This window comes from Thamnophis sirtalis, unplaced genomic scaffold (assembly GCF_051295495.1).
Source record: "Thamnophis sirtalis isolate CommonGarterSnake01/CBP01778 unplaced genomic scaffold, rThaSir2_p1.2 scaffold_14, whole genome shotgun sequence".
Classification (NCBI taxonomy): domain Eukaryota; kingdom Metazoa; phylum Chordata; class Lepidosauria; order Squamata; family Natricidae; genus Thamnophis; species Thamnophis sirtalis.
This window is the reverse complement of record NW_028261394.1, coordinates 30,678,455-30,697,437: the sequence shown is the minus strand read 5'-3', so window position 1 is coordinate 30,697,437 and position 18,983 is coordinate 30,678,455. Positions and strand designations below refer to the sequence as shown.

Here is an 18,983-nt window from a genome sequence, read left to right as displayed (position 1 = left end):
GGGGAAAGAACTCAGAGGCATTCCAGTAATAGTAATTGAGATAAGGAGCAGGCGATGAAGCCATAATCAATTGCTTATTATGCAGGGAAAGAGACATTAGGTGGAGAAACGTTAATTAGGTTAAGTTTTGATTTCACACAATCATAGGGCTAGAAGGGATCTTGGTGGTGTTCTAGTCCAACTCCCTGCCCAAGGGAGGAGTCTTTTTCATTCTTTCATTTTCTTGTTTTTGTTTTCTATTATAGAAAGCAGGCAGAACTGGAGGCGTCATCCGTTTAGAATCCTTGCATTGCCACAAGAGACTCAAGTCCAGCTCTCCTTGAATTCAGTTGGCCCTTATCTAGCACCAAGGTAGTGCTGGCCATTTGTTGACTAGATTTTTGTGTTTAGGCTAGAGCAATAAAACTTTCTGAGCTACAATTCACCTTATGGTCCTGATCCTTTGTGTCTGACAATAAAGAGCTACACACGTTTATCTTTTAGGCAAGAGAAACAGTTCACTTTCAATAACATCTTCATTTAAAATCAGGTTGTTTACTTTTGACTGAGAGGGAACTAAGTTGTTCATAGCCTGCATTCTCCAGAAACATTAGCAAAAATATGTATTCCAATATTTCTACTTCTCTCTACTTACGCGGCATCCGTAGCTATTCCAACTCTTTTGGTGCTCATCCCAGAATACACACTTGGACACAAAGCAAGTGATGGAGATGTTCATTTCATTAGAAGCAAGGAAGTCCAGTTCTGTGTCTGGTCTCACTACAAAATAATACATTCCTTCTCCAAAGATCAAATCTTCTGAATGAAGCACCCAGGAATAAACCTCATCTGAGTTGCCAAAAACAAACAAAACAAAACAAAAACCATTTGTTAGTTGTGGTTTTTCCACAAATTCAGATTCATTAAATATCATTATGGCCACACAACAATGAAAAAATAATTGACACTCATTACAAAATAATTTACCAGTTTTTGGATTCTAAAGAGATCAAATCTGAGATAGGTAGGTAGGTAGGTAGGTAGGTAGGTAGGTAGGTAGGTAGGTAGGTAGAGAGAGAGAGAGAGAGAGAGAGAGAGAGAGAGAGAGAGAGAGAGAGAGAGAGATGTGCATATACATACATATACATATACATACACATATACATTGCTCCTGGAAGCACCAAGCCTGAAGATGACGAATGAGACTTCGTTGAAACGTCACCAAGACACCTCCAATTTTACGCAGGAGAAAACCCGAATAACTAGAGACCTACATACTAACATCCGCGAAAACCTCAGAAAACAAATACATATACATATACATATACATATACATATACATATACATATACATATACATATACATATACATATACATATACATATACATATACATATACATATACATATACATATACATATACATATACATATACATATACATATACATATACATATACATATACATATACATATACATATACATATACATATACATATACATATACAAACTTAAGGGTCCAATTTTAGGCTGGGGGAACTCCTAGAAAGAAAATTGCACTGAAAGTTAACAATTTCATTTTCAGAATGCTAATTTTCTATTTTTAATTAAACAGGAAAAAAAATGAGACAGGTTAGGAAAACAGGTGGATTCAAAGGACACAATGATATCATCAAATCCCATTCTGAGAAGACCACAGAACAATGTCATAATGTAGTTAAAAATATCGTTTTAGGTCTGAGCCAATCCATTATGGGTAGTCATTATGGCTTACTCAGCAAACCATGATTGACAAGTTTTTAAAATGTGCAATTTTATTTTACCTCTGGTATTTCTGTTGTGAGGAAGATGTGCCACCAGTTCATGATCAGTCTCGTTAGGAAGGTAGTCATATCCCAAATAAAGGATAAGTGGAATATTTTGATCCATCTCCAGGTAGATCACTAGAGATGAGTCTGCTGAAGTCACATTGACTTGGACAGCTGTGAAATTTCCCAGATTCAATATAGTCTTGTCCTCTTGAGTTGCAGGACTCCTGGGTAACCTTATCTATGGTTAAAGTTAACCAATTAGCTCTGGAGATCCATTCATACCTTGAGAGCCTTAAAAATAAATCACAAGCATTTACACGTGAAAGGATAGCACTAACCATAGTCTTACTTGGTAATTTACGCCAACTTTTTATAAACTTAAGCAGGGGTGGGCTTCAAAAATTCCACACCCTGGTTGGGCATGGTGATGGCTGGGGTGGTGATGGTGGGCACAGTAATTATGGCCGTGGCAATGGTTGGCATGGCCTAGTCAGCCTCCTGCACCACGGTGCGGTGGCCATTTTTGCCTTCCCCAGGTTCCGGAAGCATTCTTCAAGCCTCTGGGAGGGTGAAAACTGCCTCCTCCAGGCCCCGGAGGCCCTCCGGAGGGCCATTTCTGGCCTTCCAGAACTTCCAGGAGGTCCATTTTCCCCCTCCTCATGGACCTTGCACTTACTTCACATCCAAAACAGGCCGTGTGGAGACTCCTGGGAGAAGCGTGGTGGAGTGAGGTGGGCGGGGCCAGCCAGGGATGTAATTTGGAGGTTCTCCAAACTAGCTATAATGTTATCTACGGGTTCTCCTGAACCCGGTCAAACTCGTAGCAGCCCACCCCTGAACTTAAAGGATAATGGGACAAATAAGAAGGTGCTCCTGTCTCCTAAATATTGAAGAATGGAGGAGAGAGTGAATAACTTGAGGAAGAGAAAATGGAGGGATGTGGAGAGATGTAGAATATTGGTAGAATATTTAGTCTTTTCTCCTCTGATCATTCTCAACTCTGTATTACTAAAGGTTTAACAGAAGAACTACAAATGTAGAAGAAGAAGAAAAGAACCATCAGGATACAGGACAAATTTGTCTTCAGCAATCCCCCTAAGGTGTCAAACTCAATTTCATTGAGGGCTGCATCAGTGTTGTGTTTGACCTCGGGGGGGGGGGGCATGGCCGGAGTAGGCATGGCCAGGGGTATGTGGCCAGTTCAACGTCACTCATCGGGGCTCTGTTTTCAACCACAACGGCCTCCTGCAGCCTCCCTGCCAGCGAAAACAAAGTCCGGGTGGGCCATACTTGTCCTTCCTGAGCTCCATTTTCACTGGTGGAGGCACCACGGGCTGGTCCTTTGCTGGGCCAGATCTAAGCACCCTGCGTGTCAGATCTGGTGAGCGGGCCTTGAGTTTGACACCCCTGCTCTAAAGGGTGGAAAGCACGCAGAGAATAAAAATTACCTCAATATCTTCTGACAGGTCATAGACTGGAATGACCAGTCCATCTAGGCTGGTGAGAGTCAGGCCTCCAACTGTTCCATGGATATCAAATGAGTCACTTGAGGAAAAGGGATTCACCGAGAAACTCACCATCTGCAAGAAGGGATACTTAATGGTCAACATTTCTTCAGATCAGAGCCAGTCCCTGTCTCTCAGCCCTTGGAAGGATGCAATGGCAAATCACTTCTTGCCAGGAAACCTGCAAAAACTTTTCCAGAACAGTCTCCAGAAGTCCATCTTGATTTGAATGCACCAAAGTAAAAACAAAAAAAGGAGAGACAGCCATATGGACCATCACTGCCATTTCTACATTTAAATTCTGAACTAAAAACGAAGGGACATTTCAAGACTCAAGAAGGAAACCCATCTTCCCAGAGCAAAGAAACCCCCAATAAAGGTGCAGAACTTGCCCTGATGTCCACCGTCTCATCGCTGTCTCCCGAGATGCTGAGAGAAGAAGCAGAGGGGAGCGTGAAAGCAGCGGATGTGGAGTTGGAGATTTTAATGGCCGTGCTGTTGACATTCTCAGTCTGCAACCTTTACACAAAAAAGGGTCAGAAAACAACACAGGTGAGAAGACAAGGCAGAAAAGTAAACACACGGATCCTAAGTGGCAGGCTGCCGTGGGAGAAAGGACTAATTTTATGAGGAATGGCTCCTCCCTTTATGCACCCTTAAGAGGAGAAATAAGAAACAAATGAGAATTTGAGTTCATAAAACTCTGCAAGATAGAATGTGGCTGTTTGACTTTGGGTTTTGTTTAATATATTGTAAGGATCTGGATAATGTTATTAACCATTGTTTATTATTTAACATGTCATGCAATGAGGGAAGGGAAGGGAAGGGAGGAAGGAAGGAAGGAAGGAAGGAAGGAAGGAAGGAAGGAAGGAAGGAAGGAAGGAAGGGAAGGGAAGGAGGGAGGGAGGAAGGAAGGAAGGAGAAGGAAGGAAAGGGAGGAAGGAAGGGAAGGCAGGGAAGAGAAGGGAGGGAGGGAGGAAGGAAGGGAAGGAAGGAAAGAAGGAAGGAAGGAAGGAAGGAAGGAAGGAAGGAAGAAAGGGAAGGGAGAAAGATAAACCTTAGTTTGTTTCTAGATCTCCAGCTTAAGGAGCCTAAACAGAAAATCTAGGAAATCATTCTGAGAAGCTACTTCTAGGAAAATAAAAAATGCTAAGTGAAATCAGTCTATTTTGGGTATAATACAGTGCGTAATCTCAGAAAGGCACTTTATGAAACAAACTAGGATCTTTCCTTCCTTCCTTCCCTCCCTCCCTTCTTTTCCCTAGTGGTCATAAGAAAGTTTGCAGCCCAGATAGGGTGTCCATGATATAATATGTCTTTCCTAAATAGAAATGGAAAACAGTTGAGATGGATTACCTGTTGATATACATAGCTGCAGAAGGAGCTTTTAGCACCAAAGGCTCACTGTCAGGCAATTTTCCAAAAAGAAGAGCACTCTGAAGGTTTTCAACTGTGGTTACAAGTTCTTGCGAGACTGAATTCTATGGTAGAAGAAATAAACTAGATTCTGTAAGAGTCCTTTATGTCAGGTAGAACGGAGTCCCCTAAAAATATTCCAATGGATACCAGTGTCCCCACTTTCTATGATATCCATCAAACTGTTATCTAATGGAACATTGTTTTAAATTTTGGATGCCTCTAACCATTTACAAAGTAGGAAATGGGAAACCACACCATAAATTTCTACCCTGTCTTAGAAAATACATGCAACCTGCTAAAGATAACTGTGGGTGAAAAGACAAACACCTATTTTATGAGAGTATCCAGAACATGCCCTCCATCACTTGGGACCATAACTGGTGAGCAGGAATGCCAACAAGATTTGCAGAGGCATGTAAATGCAAGGCAACACACAAGATTCACCACACCCTCACCTGTGCCACCTCAGGGACAGAGACTTTTTCTGTTCCATTCTCCAGAGTAGCTTCCAAGACATTGCTTACTGCACTGAAAAGGTAGCTGGCAGCTTCCTTGCGCTTTAGATGATCTCCATCTTCTGTGTCCACCACCAGTAAGGATTCACTAACACTCTTCAGAGTATGACCAGCTTCCACCTAGAGAGGAGAAGAAGAGTCTGTAGGAACCATAGAAACTATGGTTGCCTGGGCGAAAATCTTTGGTTATAATGTGGAATTGGCTAAATGGGAAAAGCTTTGGACACTTAATTGGAAACGAACAATGGCCACGGCTTATAAGGAAAATCTGTATAAGATGTTCTACAGATGACATCTTCCCCCAGCGCAGCTCTCCAAAATGTTTAAAAATTTGGTCCCAAATTGTTGGAAGTGCAAAAAAACATCAGGCACCTTTTTCCATATGTGGTGGACATGCAATGAGGCAAAAAGATATTGGAAAATTATGCAATCATGGCTGGCACAAATGGTGACAGAACAAATTCTGTTCAAACCAGAATTTTTCCTCCTAGGCATAATACCGGAGGGATATAAGAAAGATGTGCTCTATTTAATTATACATGTATCAACTGCGGCAGGAATAACCTATGCTCAGTATTGGAAAAAAGAAAATAGCCCATCAGAGTTAGACATAATTAGGAAAATTTCGGCCTGTGCGGAAGCAGAGAGGCTCACCCTTGAACTAAAAAATAAAGGGGAATCAGAATATTATAAGCTTTGGAACAGATTTTATTATTGTATAAGACAAGGTGACGAGACTGGAACAAATTGTAAATAATGGAATTGGATGGAAGGATAGATAATGTATTAAGTAGGCTGACAGCTAATGGATGAGATTATCTGTATATAATGTGATTGTACGGTCATAATGGCTTCGCTCTGCTAAATGTAAAAACAATTAAAACATATTTCTTTTTTTTTAAAGGTCTGTAGGAGATGACCAGGCTGGGACTGAGGGAGGGGTCAACCTTGTCATCAGTTTCAAGTCCCATTGCTCTCAGAAAAGAATGAAGTCCAGCCCACCTTGAATTCTGTTGACCTTTCTCTAGTGCCAATATGCTTTGATTGCTAATAGTTCCCAATAAAGGAAAATATTTGTAACTCAGGGTTGAAATGAGGGGTACTCAGAGTACTGGTAATATTACCTAGTTTGGGTAATGATGAAACACCTGCAAGAAAACAACCAAGCTCAGAGAGCATTAAGGACCCCTTGTTAATATTTCAGATTCTTATACAGAATATAGGAAGTCCTCGATTTACAGCAGTTCATTTAATGACTGTTCAAAATTACAACGGCACTGAAAAATGTGATTGTTTATTAACAGTTACGATCTTTGCAGCCTCCCCACGATCATGGGATCAAAACTTTGATGCTTGGCAATCAACTCATATTTATGATGGCTGCAATGTTCTGGCATCATGTGATCCCCTTCTGCAACCTTCTCACAAGCAAAGTCAATAGTCAAGCCAGCTTCACTTAACAACCGGGTTGTTAAGTGTTATATAACTTATCAACTGCAGTGACTCACTTAATAACTGGGACAAGAAAGGTCATAAAATGGAGACAAACTCACTTAACAAATGTCTCACTTAACAACAGAAATTTTGGGCCTGTCTATTATTGTACAATCTTGCCATGTTGATGATTAATGCTTTAAAGGTAAAGGTTCCCCTCGCACAGATGTGCTGGTCGTTCCTGACTTTAGGCGGCGGTGCGCATCTCCATTTCAAAGCTGAAAGCCAGCGCTGTCCAAAGACGTCTCCGTGGTCATGTGGCCAGCATGACTAAATGCTGAAGGCACACAGAACGCTGTTCCCTTCCCACCAAAGGTGGTTCCTATTTTTCTACTTGCATTCTTACATGCTTTCGAACTGCTAGGTTGGCAGAAGCTGGGACAAGTAACGGGAGCTCACTCCGTTACACGGCGCTAGGGATTCGAACTGCCGACCTTTCTGATCAATAAGCTCAGCATCTTAGCCACCGCGTCCCTCTGATTAATGCTTTACTTCTAAAAGAAAAATAAAGAAACACTTCTTCTTTGTATTCCCCCCCCTTTTTTTAACCTCCCCTCCCCCCTTTTGCAGGCTGTGGAATATTATCTGAAATGACCCATATTGAGCTTCTGACCTCCTTGTTACATTCTAGGTTGCTTTATCCTGAGGTCAGAAGGCACCTTCTGAGCTGCCTGCTCACCTGTGCAGAAGAAGACAGTTCTTTGCTCCTGTACGTGATTTCCATGAGGACTTCTGACATTTTGAGGGCTATCTGCATTGATGTGACATTAACCACGGAAAGGGTTGTCAGCATAAGCTCTCTAAGCTTGAGAGAAAAAGGAGAGACCGTGGAAGGAAGGACACATAGAATAACACATAGAATCCATTGATTGTCCCAAAGGTGCCTTTTTTTTCAAGAGGCAACTGGACTTTTTATTATTATAATTATTATTATTATTTATTTGTCTTGTATGCCGCCTACTCCCAGAGGACTCCGGGCGGCTCACAAAAGACAAGGGAAAAGGGGGAACAAGACAAAGACAACATATTAAAAACAAAACCGACATTCACAATTTCTATGGAGGTAGAGGCTTCTCAGCTCCCCCCAGTCTGCTGGAACAGCCAGGACTTGGTGGCTTTGCGGAAGGCCGGGAGGGTAGTAAGGATCCGGATCTCAACAGGGAGCTCGTTCCAGAGGGCCGGAGCTGCAACAGAGAAGGCTCTCCCCCGGGGAGTCGCCAACCGACATTGGCTGGCAGATGGAATCCGGAGGAGACCCAACCTGTGCGATCTAATTGGTCTGAGAGAGGTAATCGGCAGGAGGCGGTCTCTCAGGTACCCAGGTCCGATGCCATGTAGGGCTTTATAGGTAGCGACCAGCACCTTGAAGCGGATTCGGAGACTAATAGGTAGCCAGTGCAGCTCGCGGAGGATAGGTGTAACGTGGGTGTACCTTGGTGCACCCACAATCGCTCGCGTGGCTGCATTCTGGACTAATTGGAGTCTTCGAACACTCTTCAAGGGCAGCCCCATGTAGAGCGCATTACAATAATCCAGTCTTGGATTATTGTAATCCAGACTTCCTCGTTTTCCTTTGAAGACGTTTTACTTCTTATCCAAGATGCTTCTTCAGCTTTCAAAGAGAAACCAGGAAGTCCAATTGCCTCTTGATAAAAAGCACCTTTGGGACAACCATGACCTGGATGACTGAGAATCTCCATTGACATTCCATTGATTAATTATTCTCACTGTCACAAAATTTCTCCTTAGTTCTAGGCTGGGTTTCTCTTCAATGATCTTCCACCTCTTACTTCTTGTCCTGCTCTCAGGTGTTTTGGAGAATAGATGGACCCTCTGTTCTCTTGGACAGCCCCTCAAGTGCTGGAACACCACTATCATATCATCCCTAGTTCTTCTTTTCACCAGACTTGGCATTACTAAGGTTATGACCTAGATTTCCCCAGCAGCACGAAGCCGAGTCCTCATCCTGATAAACTCCTTTTATTTAATTTGCAATGAATTCCTCTACAGCAAAGTCCCAGCCAACAGTCTTTCAAGATAGTTCACAATTACCGACCTTTATCAGGCTTGGAGAGTGGCCAGGCCAATATCTTTCAGTCGCTGCAATACTTGGCAAGAATGCAGGAATGAACAAATTATCTTCTGAAAACACCCCTCCCCTGTCGCTCCTCTTTTATTCCCTATGGGAGGGGTCATTCATCGTCCACCTGTGGCCTTACTCCCAAGTCGACCATTGTTCCTGAGCTGTTCCTTTCATCTGGCAACTTTGCGCATGCACACACTGGGAACAGGCCCCAGCTGTTCATCTGCCTCACTGATGTCTGACTCTGAAGGCAGCTGATAACTGTCAGACAGCTCTGCCCCCTCTCTGCCTCCGACACATCTGCCCTCTGCTCTCTGCCCTCATCAGAGCCTTCCCCAGACTCCAGGACTGGCCCATGTTCCTCCCCAATCCCCTCACTGTCTGAATCTGCTGTCAGTTCTGCTGGTCACTGGCAGGCCACAACAATTGTTCTCTCAATTGTTCATCTAACAGTTTAGCCTCCAGACCCATCATCATCTTTGTTGTTCTTCTCTGTACTCTTTCTAGGGTCTCAACATCACAGAACAATAGAAGCATAACTTACTCACTGCAAGGCTTTTACAATGGCTGCTTGCTACTTAAACTCTTTTAATATCTCCACAAAGAACTTTGTTCCCACCAAAGTCATCAGTTCTCCTCTAACAATTTTTATTATATAAGTCACCTCTCCAAACACCTTGTCCAGCTTCCCTTCCTGACATTTCCCCCTGTTGATTCTAGTGAAAAAACTTTAATTTATCTCATTTAATTTCTGTCTTATTTTTCCCAAATGGTCTCAGGGCCATTTTTTGAATCAGATTGTAATGGTTTTTTGGGGGGTGGGGTGCGGGTTAATCTCTATGCTAAAAAGGTTTATATACATATAGTCCAATATATCCCTCTGAATATTATCTTTTTCAATATAGTTTTCTCCATATAGACATGCTCACGAGGGTTCTCTAAATCACACATTTTTGTTTACCTTTTTTAAAATGTACTTCTTGATAAAACGATCCTTAACAAAGTCATGGTTTTTGTACATTATTTTAATAAAGTTTAGTTTAGTTTGTTGTTATTGCACCTAGTACAATGAAATTAAATGCCATCTTCAGTGTACATTATAACTATAAAAATAAAACACAAGCACACATCCTTGGTGTGAATTTTTGTGTGATTGTGGTTCATCAGATTTCTAAAGGATAGCATAGATATGTTAAGGGTTCCATCATATGTAGTGACAAAGTTGTTTGTAATCATCTTATTGTTTTCTTCTACTTTTTAACCACAGCTCGATGTATAGATGATATTTCAATTCACTCCATGGTCTTCCTAGTATGATAACAAATTATTATGACCATTGTTGGGATTCAATTTTTTTTACTATCGGTTCTGTGGGAGTGGCTTGGTGGGTGTAGTGTGGCTTGGTGGGCATGGCAGGGGAAAGATACGGCAAAATCCCTGTTCCCTCCCAATCAGCTGGGACTCGGGCGTCAGAGAATAGATGGGGGCGGGGCCAGTCAGAGGTGGTATTTACCAGTTCTCCAAACTACTCAAAATTTCTGCTACCAGTTCTCCAGAATTGATTAGAACCTGCTGAATTCCACCTCTGATGATGACCCTGAAATTGCTTTCCATAACTAAACTGTATACTTATTGTTTCTAGAACTAGTGGTTCTGAATCCAATGACACTGGAGCAAATGGTTTTGAGAGAGAAGCTCAAAAGACGAACCTCTTTCCGCGTATCTGTCCGCAGAGATGCATTAAAGGTGGCTTCTTTCCTTCCTTGATTAAGAACAGAAGTAACTGATTTATACAGCTGAAAGAGGGACATGCTGTTATTCTCTCCTTTTAGGATGCTGTTTGATTTTTCCAGAACCATGGCCTGCAAAGTTTGGTTCCCGCTGTTTATATCTTCAGGTTGTACCTGGCAAAACAAGATGGTTTAGGGAAAAAAAACAGAGTTGTCTGTCCATCTGTCAAGGTTCCCAAGAGAATCAAAACTCTGAGGCAGGCATATTCCTCAAAGTATAGATTTATTAGGAACCAGCCGATAACCCGGCATTGCCCAGGTTATTTATTTATAGGGGGAAGATGTCTGGACCAAACATAATTTCTAATGTTGGATTTTTCTCCTTACCAGAGGGAGCCCCCTTGTGGAGTACTGTGAAGCCATTACCAGGGCAACTGCACTGCACTGCACAGTAGAAGCCATTTTACGCAGTATGGTAGAAGTCATTTTAAGGCACAACAGGCTGTATCTTAACAAAACACCCCCCAAGGAGTTTTAGGGGTATCTTACATCCACAGTATTTGTTTCCAGAGAGTAAGTCATCTGTGTACCAAGTTTGGTTGAAATTGCTCGAGGTGTTCCAGAGTTATGCTGGAACATACACACATACAGCCATTTTTATATATATAGATGTCATATTGGCACATTTAGGGAAAATCTGATTCTGAAAGAAGAGCTGACAACTTTGAAGTTTAAATGATGAATAGCCAATTGTTTTTTTTTCTTTTTAAAATCCTTTTCTGAACTTAAAGGCACTAGGAAAGAAAGTGTCAATTTGTGGGGTGGGGATGACACAGAAAGTTGGTTCAAATCATTTCTTTCTCTCTGTCCTGGATTGTAAAGTCTATGGACACAAAGGCAAAAAGCTGGGAAGGTAAGCAAGGCCAGGTCAAACTCACCCTGACGGTGGCATTTGAATAAACAGCATGGCCATAATTATTGGCCACTGAAATTTTAATCTGTAGAACAAAGTCATTGTCTTCTTCTCCCAATGGAAGGTAGACCAAGGGTAGGGCTGGATCTTGTCCACAGTGAAGGAGGGAATCTGAAAAGAACAAGAAAGAAGGAAGTGGACTCAGATGGAAGACTGGACTCACCAAATGAAAAAGGAAGTTTCCTTAAGCAATTATGGAAGGGCTAATGACCAATCTATGTGTCCTTAAATTGCCTTTACATTATAATTTATCGACTATTCTCAGTGCCTTATCATTGAATGGAAAAGCACGTCATTGATTCATCTAAGAAAACAGCAGTTAGCATACAGCACTTCCCAATTACAGCCTTTTGCAGGATTTGCACAATTGCACTAAACCAGAGGTCTCCAATTTTGGCAACTTTACAACTTTTGGACTTCAACTCCCAGAATTCCTCAGCCAGCACATGCACGCACATGCTGGCTGAGGAATTCTGGGAGTTGAAGTCCACAAGTCATAAAGTTGCCAAGGTTAGAGACCCCTGCGCTAAACCATAATTGCTATTAAGCCAGGAGGGGACACCAAATTCCAGCCATGAAAATATGGCTGAAATCTTGTGAGATTGTGAAATCTCATCTGCGAGCGTTTGTGCAGGCTTTTGTGAGGGTGTTCAAGTTTCATGCCCTCTCATTGAAATCTTGTGAAATTTCCCGAGAGAGTGATAAAGTCCTTGCATGATGAAATGTTTTTCCGAGATATTAGGCTGCTTAAAATGTTTGAATTCCACAGACAATATTTAGGAGAATTGTGGGGTTCTTGTGGCTTTCGAAAGCATTAATTGCCAAACATGGGGATATGAGATAAAGAAAGAATTCAGAAGTTGCAGAAGGGCTCTTTATGCTGTCCTTGTCGAGATCCAGAAATCAAGACAGATGTGATGAGGATCTTCCAAGCAGTTTCCTTTATTGTTCCTCACCTATAGACCAAAATCTTCCTAAGCTAAAGCAGACTATGTGCCTCATTAAACCTATAGTCTGAGAACTGATAGGGAGAAGCTGCCTTAACTCTCTTTCTCCCACACAAATTGTCTAAACTTTGCTGTCTCTTGTTCCTCTGGAATGCACTCCCCTCCCTCCTGGGAATCCAGAATACATTCCACCACAGTCTTTTAGTTTATAGAAGGACCTTGAGCAGGGGCAGGCTGCTGGGGGTTCACAGGGGTACTTACCGGGCAGGTAAGTGCAGGGCATGTGTAGAGGGTTGGGGACGGCAGAAAATGGGCTAACCGGATGTTCAGGTCCGTTTCTGGCCTCCAGAGGGCCTCCGGAGCCTGGGGAGGCTGATTTCGCCCTCTTGGAGGATCAAGGAAAGCCTCTGGAGTCTGGGGAGGGCAAAAACGCCCTCCCCCCACACCATGGTGCAGGAGGCCGACTAGGCCACATCCACCATGGCCATCCAGCAACCGGGAAGAGAACCCCTTGCTAAAAGTTTTGAAGCTCACCCCTGACCTTGAGATTATCAACCCAATAACTGAGTCTCACTTGATTCCAGGTAGAAGCAATACATGAATGAAGAGCTCTCAATTGGAGGGCACTGGCCCAATAGGCAGGAAGATTGGCAGGAGATGGAGAAGCTGTTGAACACGGATCCTTGTGGAGGAGACACAGAACATTCTGGAGCTACCGGAGGAGGCACCGAGCTGACAATGTAGGTTTCTTCTCCATATTTGTTCTCACTCACAGCTGGAAATTTTGGAAACAAGCAGCGGTGAACAATCGGTTTACTGTGATGTACATCATGAGGAATGGGCACTAAAATGTACCTTGGCTCTTTTAAAATCAAATAAGTCTTTGCTAAAGAACAGTTTATTTTATTAGTATTCCAGTCTACTAGTATTCCTTTCTTAACCTTTTTTTACTTGTTATTACTTAGAACAGAATAGAAATTTTGTTGATTTAGTATGTTATGTCTTTTTTCAGCTGAATTGCAACGTCTATGGGGTTAACATAAAGCTACTTAAAAACTGCCAGTTTAAAAAAAAACCCACTAAACCAGGTAATAAATTGCTTCAAACAAAATATCCAAATTTTAGTGGCCAATACCTGTGGCTTTTATTTGAAAGGCTTTGCCATGCGATTGCAAAAACGAGCTGTTCAGGACAAGAACTTCAGTATCATTTTGAAGAAAACTGAGTGAGCTTTGTGGGAAACCATTTAAATTGCATCCTGGAGGCAGCAGATTAGACTGAGGAAGGAAATCAAAGGAAAGTTGAAGAACAACAGGAATTAAAAAATATCATTTTTTTTTAGTAACCATCATCTTTTCCAACTAGGTCCCCTAGGTATGACTATTTCCCTCATCTCATCCTCAAATGGTGAAATTAAAATCTTCCTTCTTAAATATTCTTTTGGAAGGAATATACTGTATTTTTTGGACTATAAGACGCACTGAAGTATAAGATGTACGTCGCTTTTGGGGAGGAAAATGAGAAAAAAATCTGCCTCTGCCTCCCAGCAATTTGCCTCCTTGCAGCAAATAGCCAGTTTCAGTTTCAGTTTCAGCACAGATTAGCACAAGCACCTGATTGTCAGGCCTCCTGACGATTAGCTATTTCAGCCTGCAGGGACTGCTATAGCCTATTGCTGCCTCTGCACGGCCCATTTTCAGCCTCCCCATCCTGTTTTCAGCCTCCGAATGCCTCATTTTCAGCCTCTGCATGATTTTCCACCTGATCCGGGCAGCAGGGATCAGAATGGGTAGAAAATGAGGCACCTGGAGGCTGAAAACGGGGTGTACACAGGCCAAAAATGGGATGCGGAGGCTGAAAATGGGAAGGCGACAATAGGCAATGGCAAACCCTGCATCCTGAAACAGCTGATGGTTGGAAGGCCGATCCAACCAACGATCAGCTGCTTGTGCTAATCAGGCTGTGCTGAAGCTAAAACTGAAACTGGCTGTTTCAGGGTGAAACTAGATGCACAATTTTAAAGTAACAGAATAATAGAGTAGAATAGAATAATAGAGTTGGAAGGGATCTTGGAGGTCTTCCAGTCCTGCTCAAATCCTATACCATTTCAGACAAACGGCCCAATCTCTTCTTGAAAGCTTCCAGTGATGGAGCATCCACAGCTTCTGGAGTCAATCTGTTCCATTGGTTAACATTTTCACTGTTAGCAAATTTCTCCTTAATTCTAGGTAGAACTTAGTTCTATCTTCCTAGGCATAGTCATGCTATTGTGAATTTGCTAAAAGTGAAAATCAGGAATCCACTCCCTGAAAAATCACATAGTATACTTCTTTATAACCCTAAGTTGATCATCCAATATGTCCATATCTCTCAAACATTATTTGTTCTCAGAGGGAACATTATTCTCTAAAAAAAAATATTCTTTTTCAAAGTGTGGCATTTCTGAGGTGGTCATAATACCCTTACCTTCTTTTTGAAGGAGTGGTCTAAATACCACTTGTAAAGTACAGACTTTGCATCTTCCCTCATTGAGACTCTCAACATAACATCTTCACTGATATTCACAGGATTGCAATTCCTCTCACAACTAGGAAGAACCAAAGAAAATGGAATTAATAAACTAAAAATAAACTCCTGCTGAGAAAATTAACTGATCCTACCAAAATGGCATGAGGTTAACCTCAAGATGACAGCTGGGTTTTAAAGCTTTTTTTCTGCTGAACAGTGTTTACCCAGAGGTAGCATATAGCTGATCTCTCTTAGCAACATACAAATTCAATTTTTCAATATAACTAACTTTTTAGTGGTTCACAACTTAAATATGGTTTAATAAACATACAAGAAAAAATATTGGAGCTGGTGCATTTAATAGCCTAACTGGATGCACAGAGCAGAGAATGCTAATCAATATTCTAGGTCACTTGATAATGAGATGGACAGCATATAAATTTAGTAAATAAATCAATAAATATTGTAACTTGTCAGTTCAGAGAGAGGTTCATACCATCCTTAATACAAAGGCATTTTAACTCACTGCTACAATATTTATTTGACAGTCACAAACCATACTCTTCAATCATTGACACCTTGCTCCTCTATAATTTTTCATAACCATGGCTTGCTGAATGATTCACAATGGCTAGATCCATGCATCACATTCAATCATATATTGTAAAATTGTAAGCCATCCAGTCACTTTCTTGAGTTGAGAGGCTATAGAAATTAATTGATTGAATGATTAAAATAATAAAAAATAGAATAGAATAATAAAATAAAATAAATAAAGTAATAAAATAAAATAAAATAAAATAATAAATAATAAAATAATAATAATAAAATAATAAAATAAAATAATAATAAAATAATAATAAAATAAAAAAATAAAATAAAATAAAATAAAAATAAAATAAAATAAAATAAAAAATAAAATAAAATAAAATAAAATAAAAAAATAAAATAAATAAAATAAATAAAATAAATAAAATAAATAAAATAAATAAAATAAATAAAATAAATAAAATAAATAAAATAAATAAAATAAATAAAATAAATAAAATAAATAAATAAAATAAATAAAATAAAATAATAAAATAAAATAATAAAATAAAATAAAATAATAAAATAAAATAAAAAAATAAAATAAAATAATAAAATAAAATAAAATAAAATAATAAAATAATAAAATAAAATAAAATAAAATAAAATAAAATAAAATAAAATAATAAAATAAATAATAAATAGGACAATAAGGTATGCTCAATACCAGATGGGCACATAAGTCGTGGGTTTCTGTTCTGACACCCCCCCCGGCCTGTGAATAAACCAGGCTTGGCCGTTTGCCCCTATTTAATTACTGAGATAACGAATCCTTTGGCTGACGGCCCAGACAACTCACATTCAATAGAATATCTTGGCAGCAACCCAGATAGTTCAAATGAAGCAATGCAGATAATCCCAACGAACAGACACAGCTAGAATACAGACAGATTTTCTTCACCACTAGTTTGAACGATTTTTTCCTGCAAATGTCCCCTCCCAATGCCTCACTTATAAACTCTCTTGGGAGGGGCCAATCCACAACCACCTGTGCTTAATTATCTTCTATGAGACTGCCTACAGAGTTGCTTCTTCCGTTTCTCAGCCCTTCTCAATCTAGCATCAGGGACAAACTCCCTTTGATCCTCCCCACTGCTCCATGCCTCAGGCTCCTCCTGGTCGCCAACCAGCCTCTCTGGTCCCTGCTCTGAGTCTGAACCCTGCACAGGATCCTCCACATCTTCCACGGCAGACTCATATGGTTCCTCACTAACCGAGCCCATCAGCAGCTCAACCAGATCTTGCTGGGCCACAACAGTTTCAATATAACATTTAGGTCTTGTCGAACAGAACAGCAAACAAACAACATATCTTAGTGAGATTTGTGAAGCAAAAGGGTTCATATTCACCATAATTCATGAATATCAGGGCCTGCATTCACAACAATAATTGGGGGACTAGAAAGGTGTCCCCTCCCCCCCCTTTTTTTACAATCAAACTGATTTAACTTTCTAAAGGGGTTTCTCCCCATCCATCTTAAAGAACAACAATGCAAAGTTGCCACACCTGATCCTCAGCCTCAGATCTTGCTTCGCTGTGATGTACAAGCATTGCTCGTCCTGCTTCTCCTCTTTCCCTGGGCTTTTGACCACAACCTTCACTGTCACTGCAGAGCTGGGAGGAGGCAGGCAGTTGGGGGGAATCCGGATCTCTCTTTGCACAGTGTGGATAGATTGTTGCTGCACACATTCATCCCACTGAGGCCAGCAGAACCCTACGGAGGCAGTTTTTCAGCCAGGTTATTTGCACTTTCTGCATTGTTAAAATGTTTTTATTTTCCATTTTTCATTTTCATACAGTCACATATATACTGTGCGTAACCGGGGCCATACAACATTAAACAATAATCACAGCAATTCTTCTTGTCAACCATACCCCCAGAAATATAAATAAAATGAAACTCAAACTCAAACTCAACTAGAAACCCAATATACCTCTTCCACTCTCCATACACCTCTTTCTTCCGCCCCACTCCAACTTACTATCTTCCCTCCATCATTCCCCTCTACCCTACTTCCCCTCCCCCTCTACCACTCCTCTCTCCCGGTCCACTCCCTCCCTTCCTTCTCACCCTCCCTCCCATCCCCTCTCCCGCCCTCTCTACCCCTCTTCCTTCTATCCCACTCCTCCTCCCCTTGGTGTATTTCTACTATATGTCAATGTATTCAGCTTGTCCTATTTTTACAGAGAAATTAAAGAGAAACAATATACATGTGAAATCGTTATTTGCACTTTCTTATGTCCCCCAGGACCAGAATAAATGTTGTGGCCCTGAGTTATCTCAGAGTTAAAGTCATTTCTTTTGTGTGTGTGTGTGTTTGAAAAAAGATTTCCTTGGGTTAATTCTACTTTATTGTAAGGCTACATGATCAGAATCTTGCCTGTGAAATATGGCAAGGAAGCACACTGAGAGACAGACACTTACCACAAGACCAAGTGTAGAGTGAATTGTTGCTGTCAGTCTCAGGCCAACCCAAGATAACTGTGGCAAAGACACCGGCATGGCGGCTGGGTAAAATGTATATCCTATTTTCCCCCTTGTCATCCTGAAGGCACAGAAATGAGAGGAATTAGGCACAAATATATCTCTGCAAAGTCTTTTATCCATGGCAGGAGACAGACACTTCCAAACTTCCTTACTTAACAGGCATAACCAAATAACATAATTAAATAGCGTAACTTTATAAATAATATAACTTCTTTTGCAGCCTGGATTGAATTGCCTCTAAGAGATAAATGACTATCAAGTACGGTATTTCTCTCAACTGTTGGCTATGTGTGTCTAATATTCCATTATATTCCCTTAATGTCTTATAGAGGAATAAGTTTGGATAAATTGGATTAACTTTTTCTAAATGAACCAGTAGAGGATAAGGTAAAGGTTCCCCTCGCACATATGTACTAGTCGTTCCTGACTCTAGGGGGCAGTGCTCATCTCCGTCTCAAAGCCAAAGAGCCAGCACTGTCCGAAGGCATCTCCATGGTCATGTGGTCAGCAAGACTAAATGCCAAAGATGTATGGAATGCTGTTACCTTCCCACCAAAGGTGGTCCCTATTTTTCTACTTGCATTTTTACATGCTTTCAAACTGCTAGGTTGGCAGAAGCTGGGACAAGTAATAGGAGCTCACTCCATTACACAGTGCTAGGGATTCGAACTGCCAAACTGTCAACCTTTCTGATCGACAAGCTCAGTGTCTTAGCCACTGAGCCACTGCGTCCCTTCAGTAGAGGATAGAGGACTGCATATCTGATTTAAATCACTTGAAGGATTTGGATTCATTACAATTTTAAAAAATTGTGAGAGTCTAGAAATTATTTCAATAGGTCAGTGGGAATTTTGCTGGGGTCTCCAAACTTGGCAACTTTAAGACTTGTGGACTTGTTAGAAGAGTCTTTTTCAAACTTAGCAACTTTAAAATTTGTGGAAC

General features: G+C 40.9%; 1 protein-coding gene across 1 annotated transcript in view; it reads right to left on the bottom strand.

Annotated features, from left to right (window-relative positions):
- The window catches only part of PKD1L3 (polycystin 1 like 3, transient receptor potential channel interacting), a 59,446-nt gene that overhangs the window by 30,522 nt on the left and 9,941 nt on the right, over nt 1–18,983 (bottom strand). Inside the window, exons 10-23 of the mRNA XM_087729294.1 lie at nt 17,979–18,099; nt 17,060–17,267; nt 14,924–15,044; nt 13,593–13,734; nt 13,032–13,232; nt 11,476–11,621; nt 10,517–10,711; nt 7,404–7,529; nt 5,171–5,350; nt 4,653–4,777; nt 3,689–3,815; nt 3,240–3,371; nt 1,804–2,029; nt 635–828 (exon numbers count right to left, since the gene is read on the bottom strand). Coding sequence (XP_087585420.1) covers nt 635–828; nt 1,804–2,029; nt 3,240–3,371; nt 3,689–3,815; nt 4,653–4,777; nt 5,171–5,350; nt 7,404–7,529; nt 10,517–10,711; nt 11,476–11,621; nt 13,032–13,232; nt 13,593–13,734; nt 14,924–15,044; nt 17,060–17,267; nt 17,979–18,099 — 2,244 coding nt within the window. The remainder of the gene's footprint in view (nt 1–634; nt 829–1,803; nt 2,030–3,239; nt 3,372–3,688; nt 3,816–4,652; nt 4,778–5,170; nt 5,351–7,403; nt 7,530–10,516; nt 10,712–11,475; nt 11,622–13,031; nt 13,233–13,592; nt 13,735–14,923; nt 15,045–17,059; nt 17,268–17,978; nt 18,100–18,983) is intronic.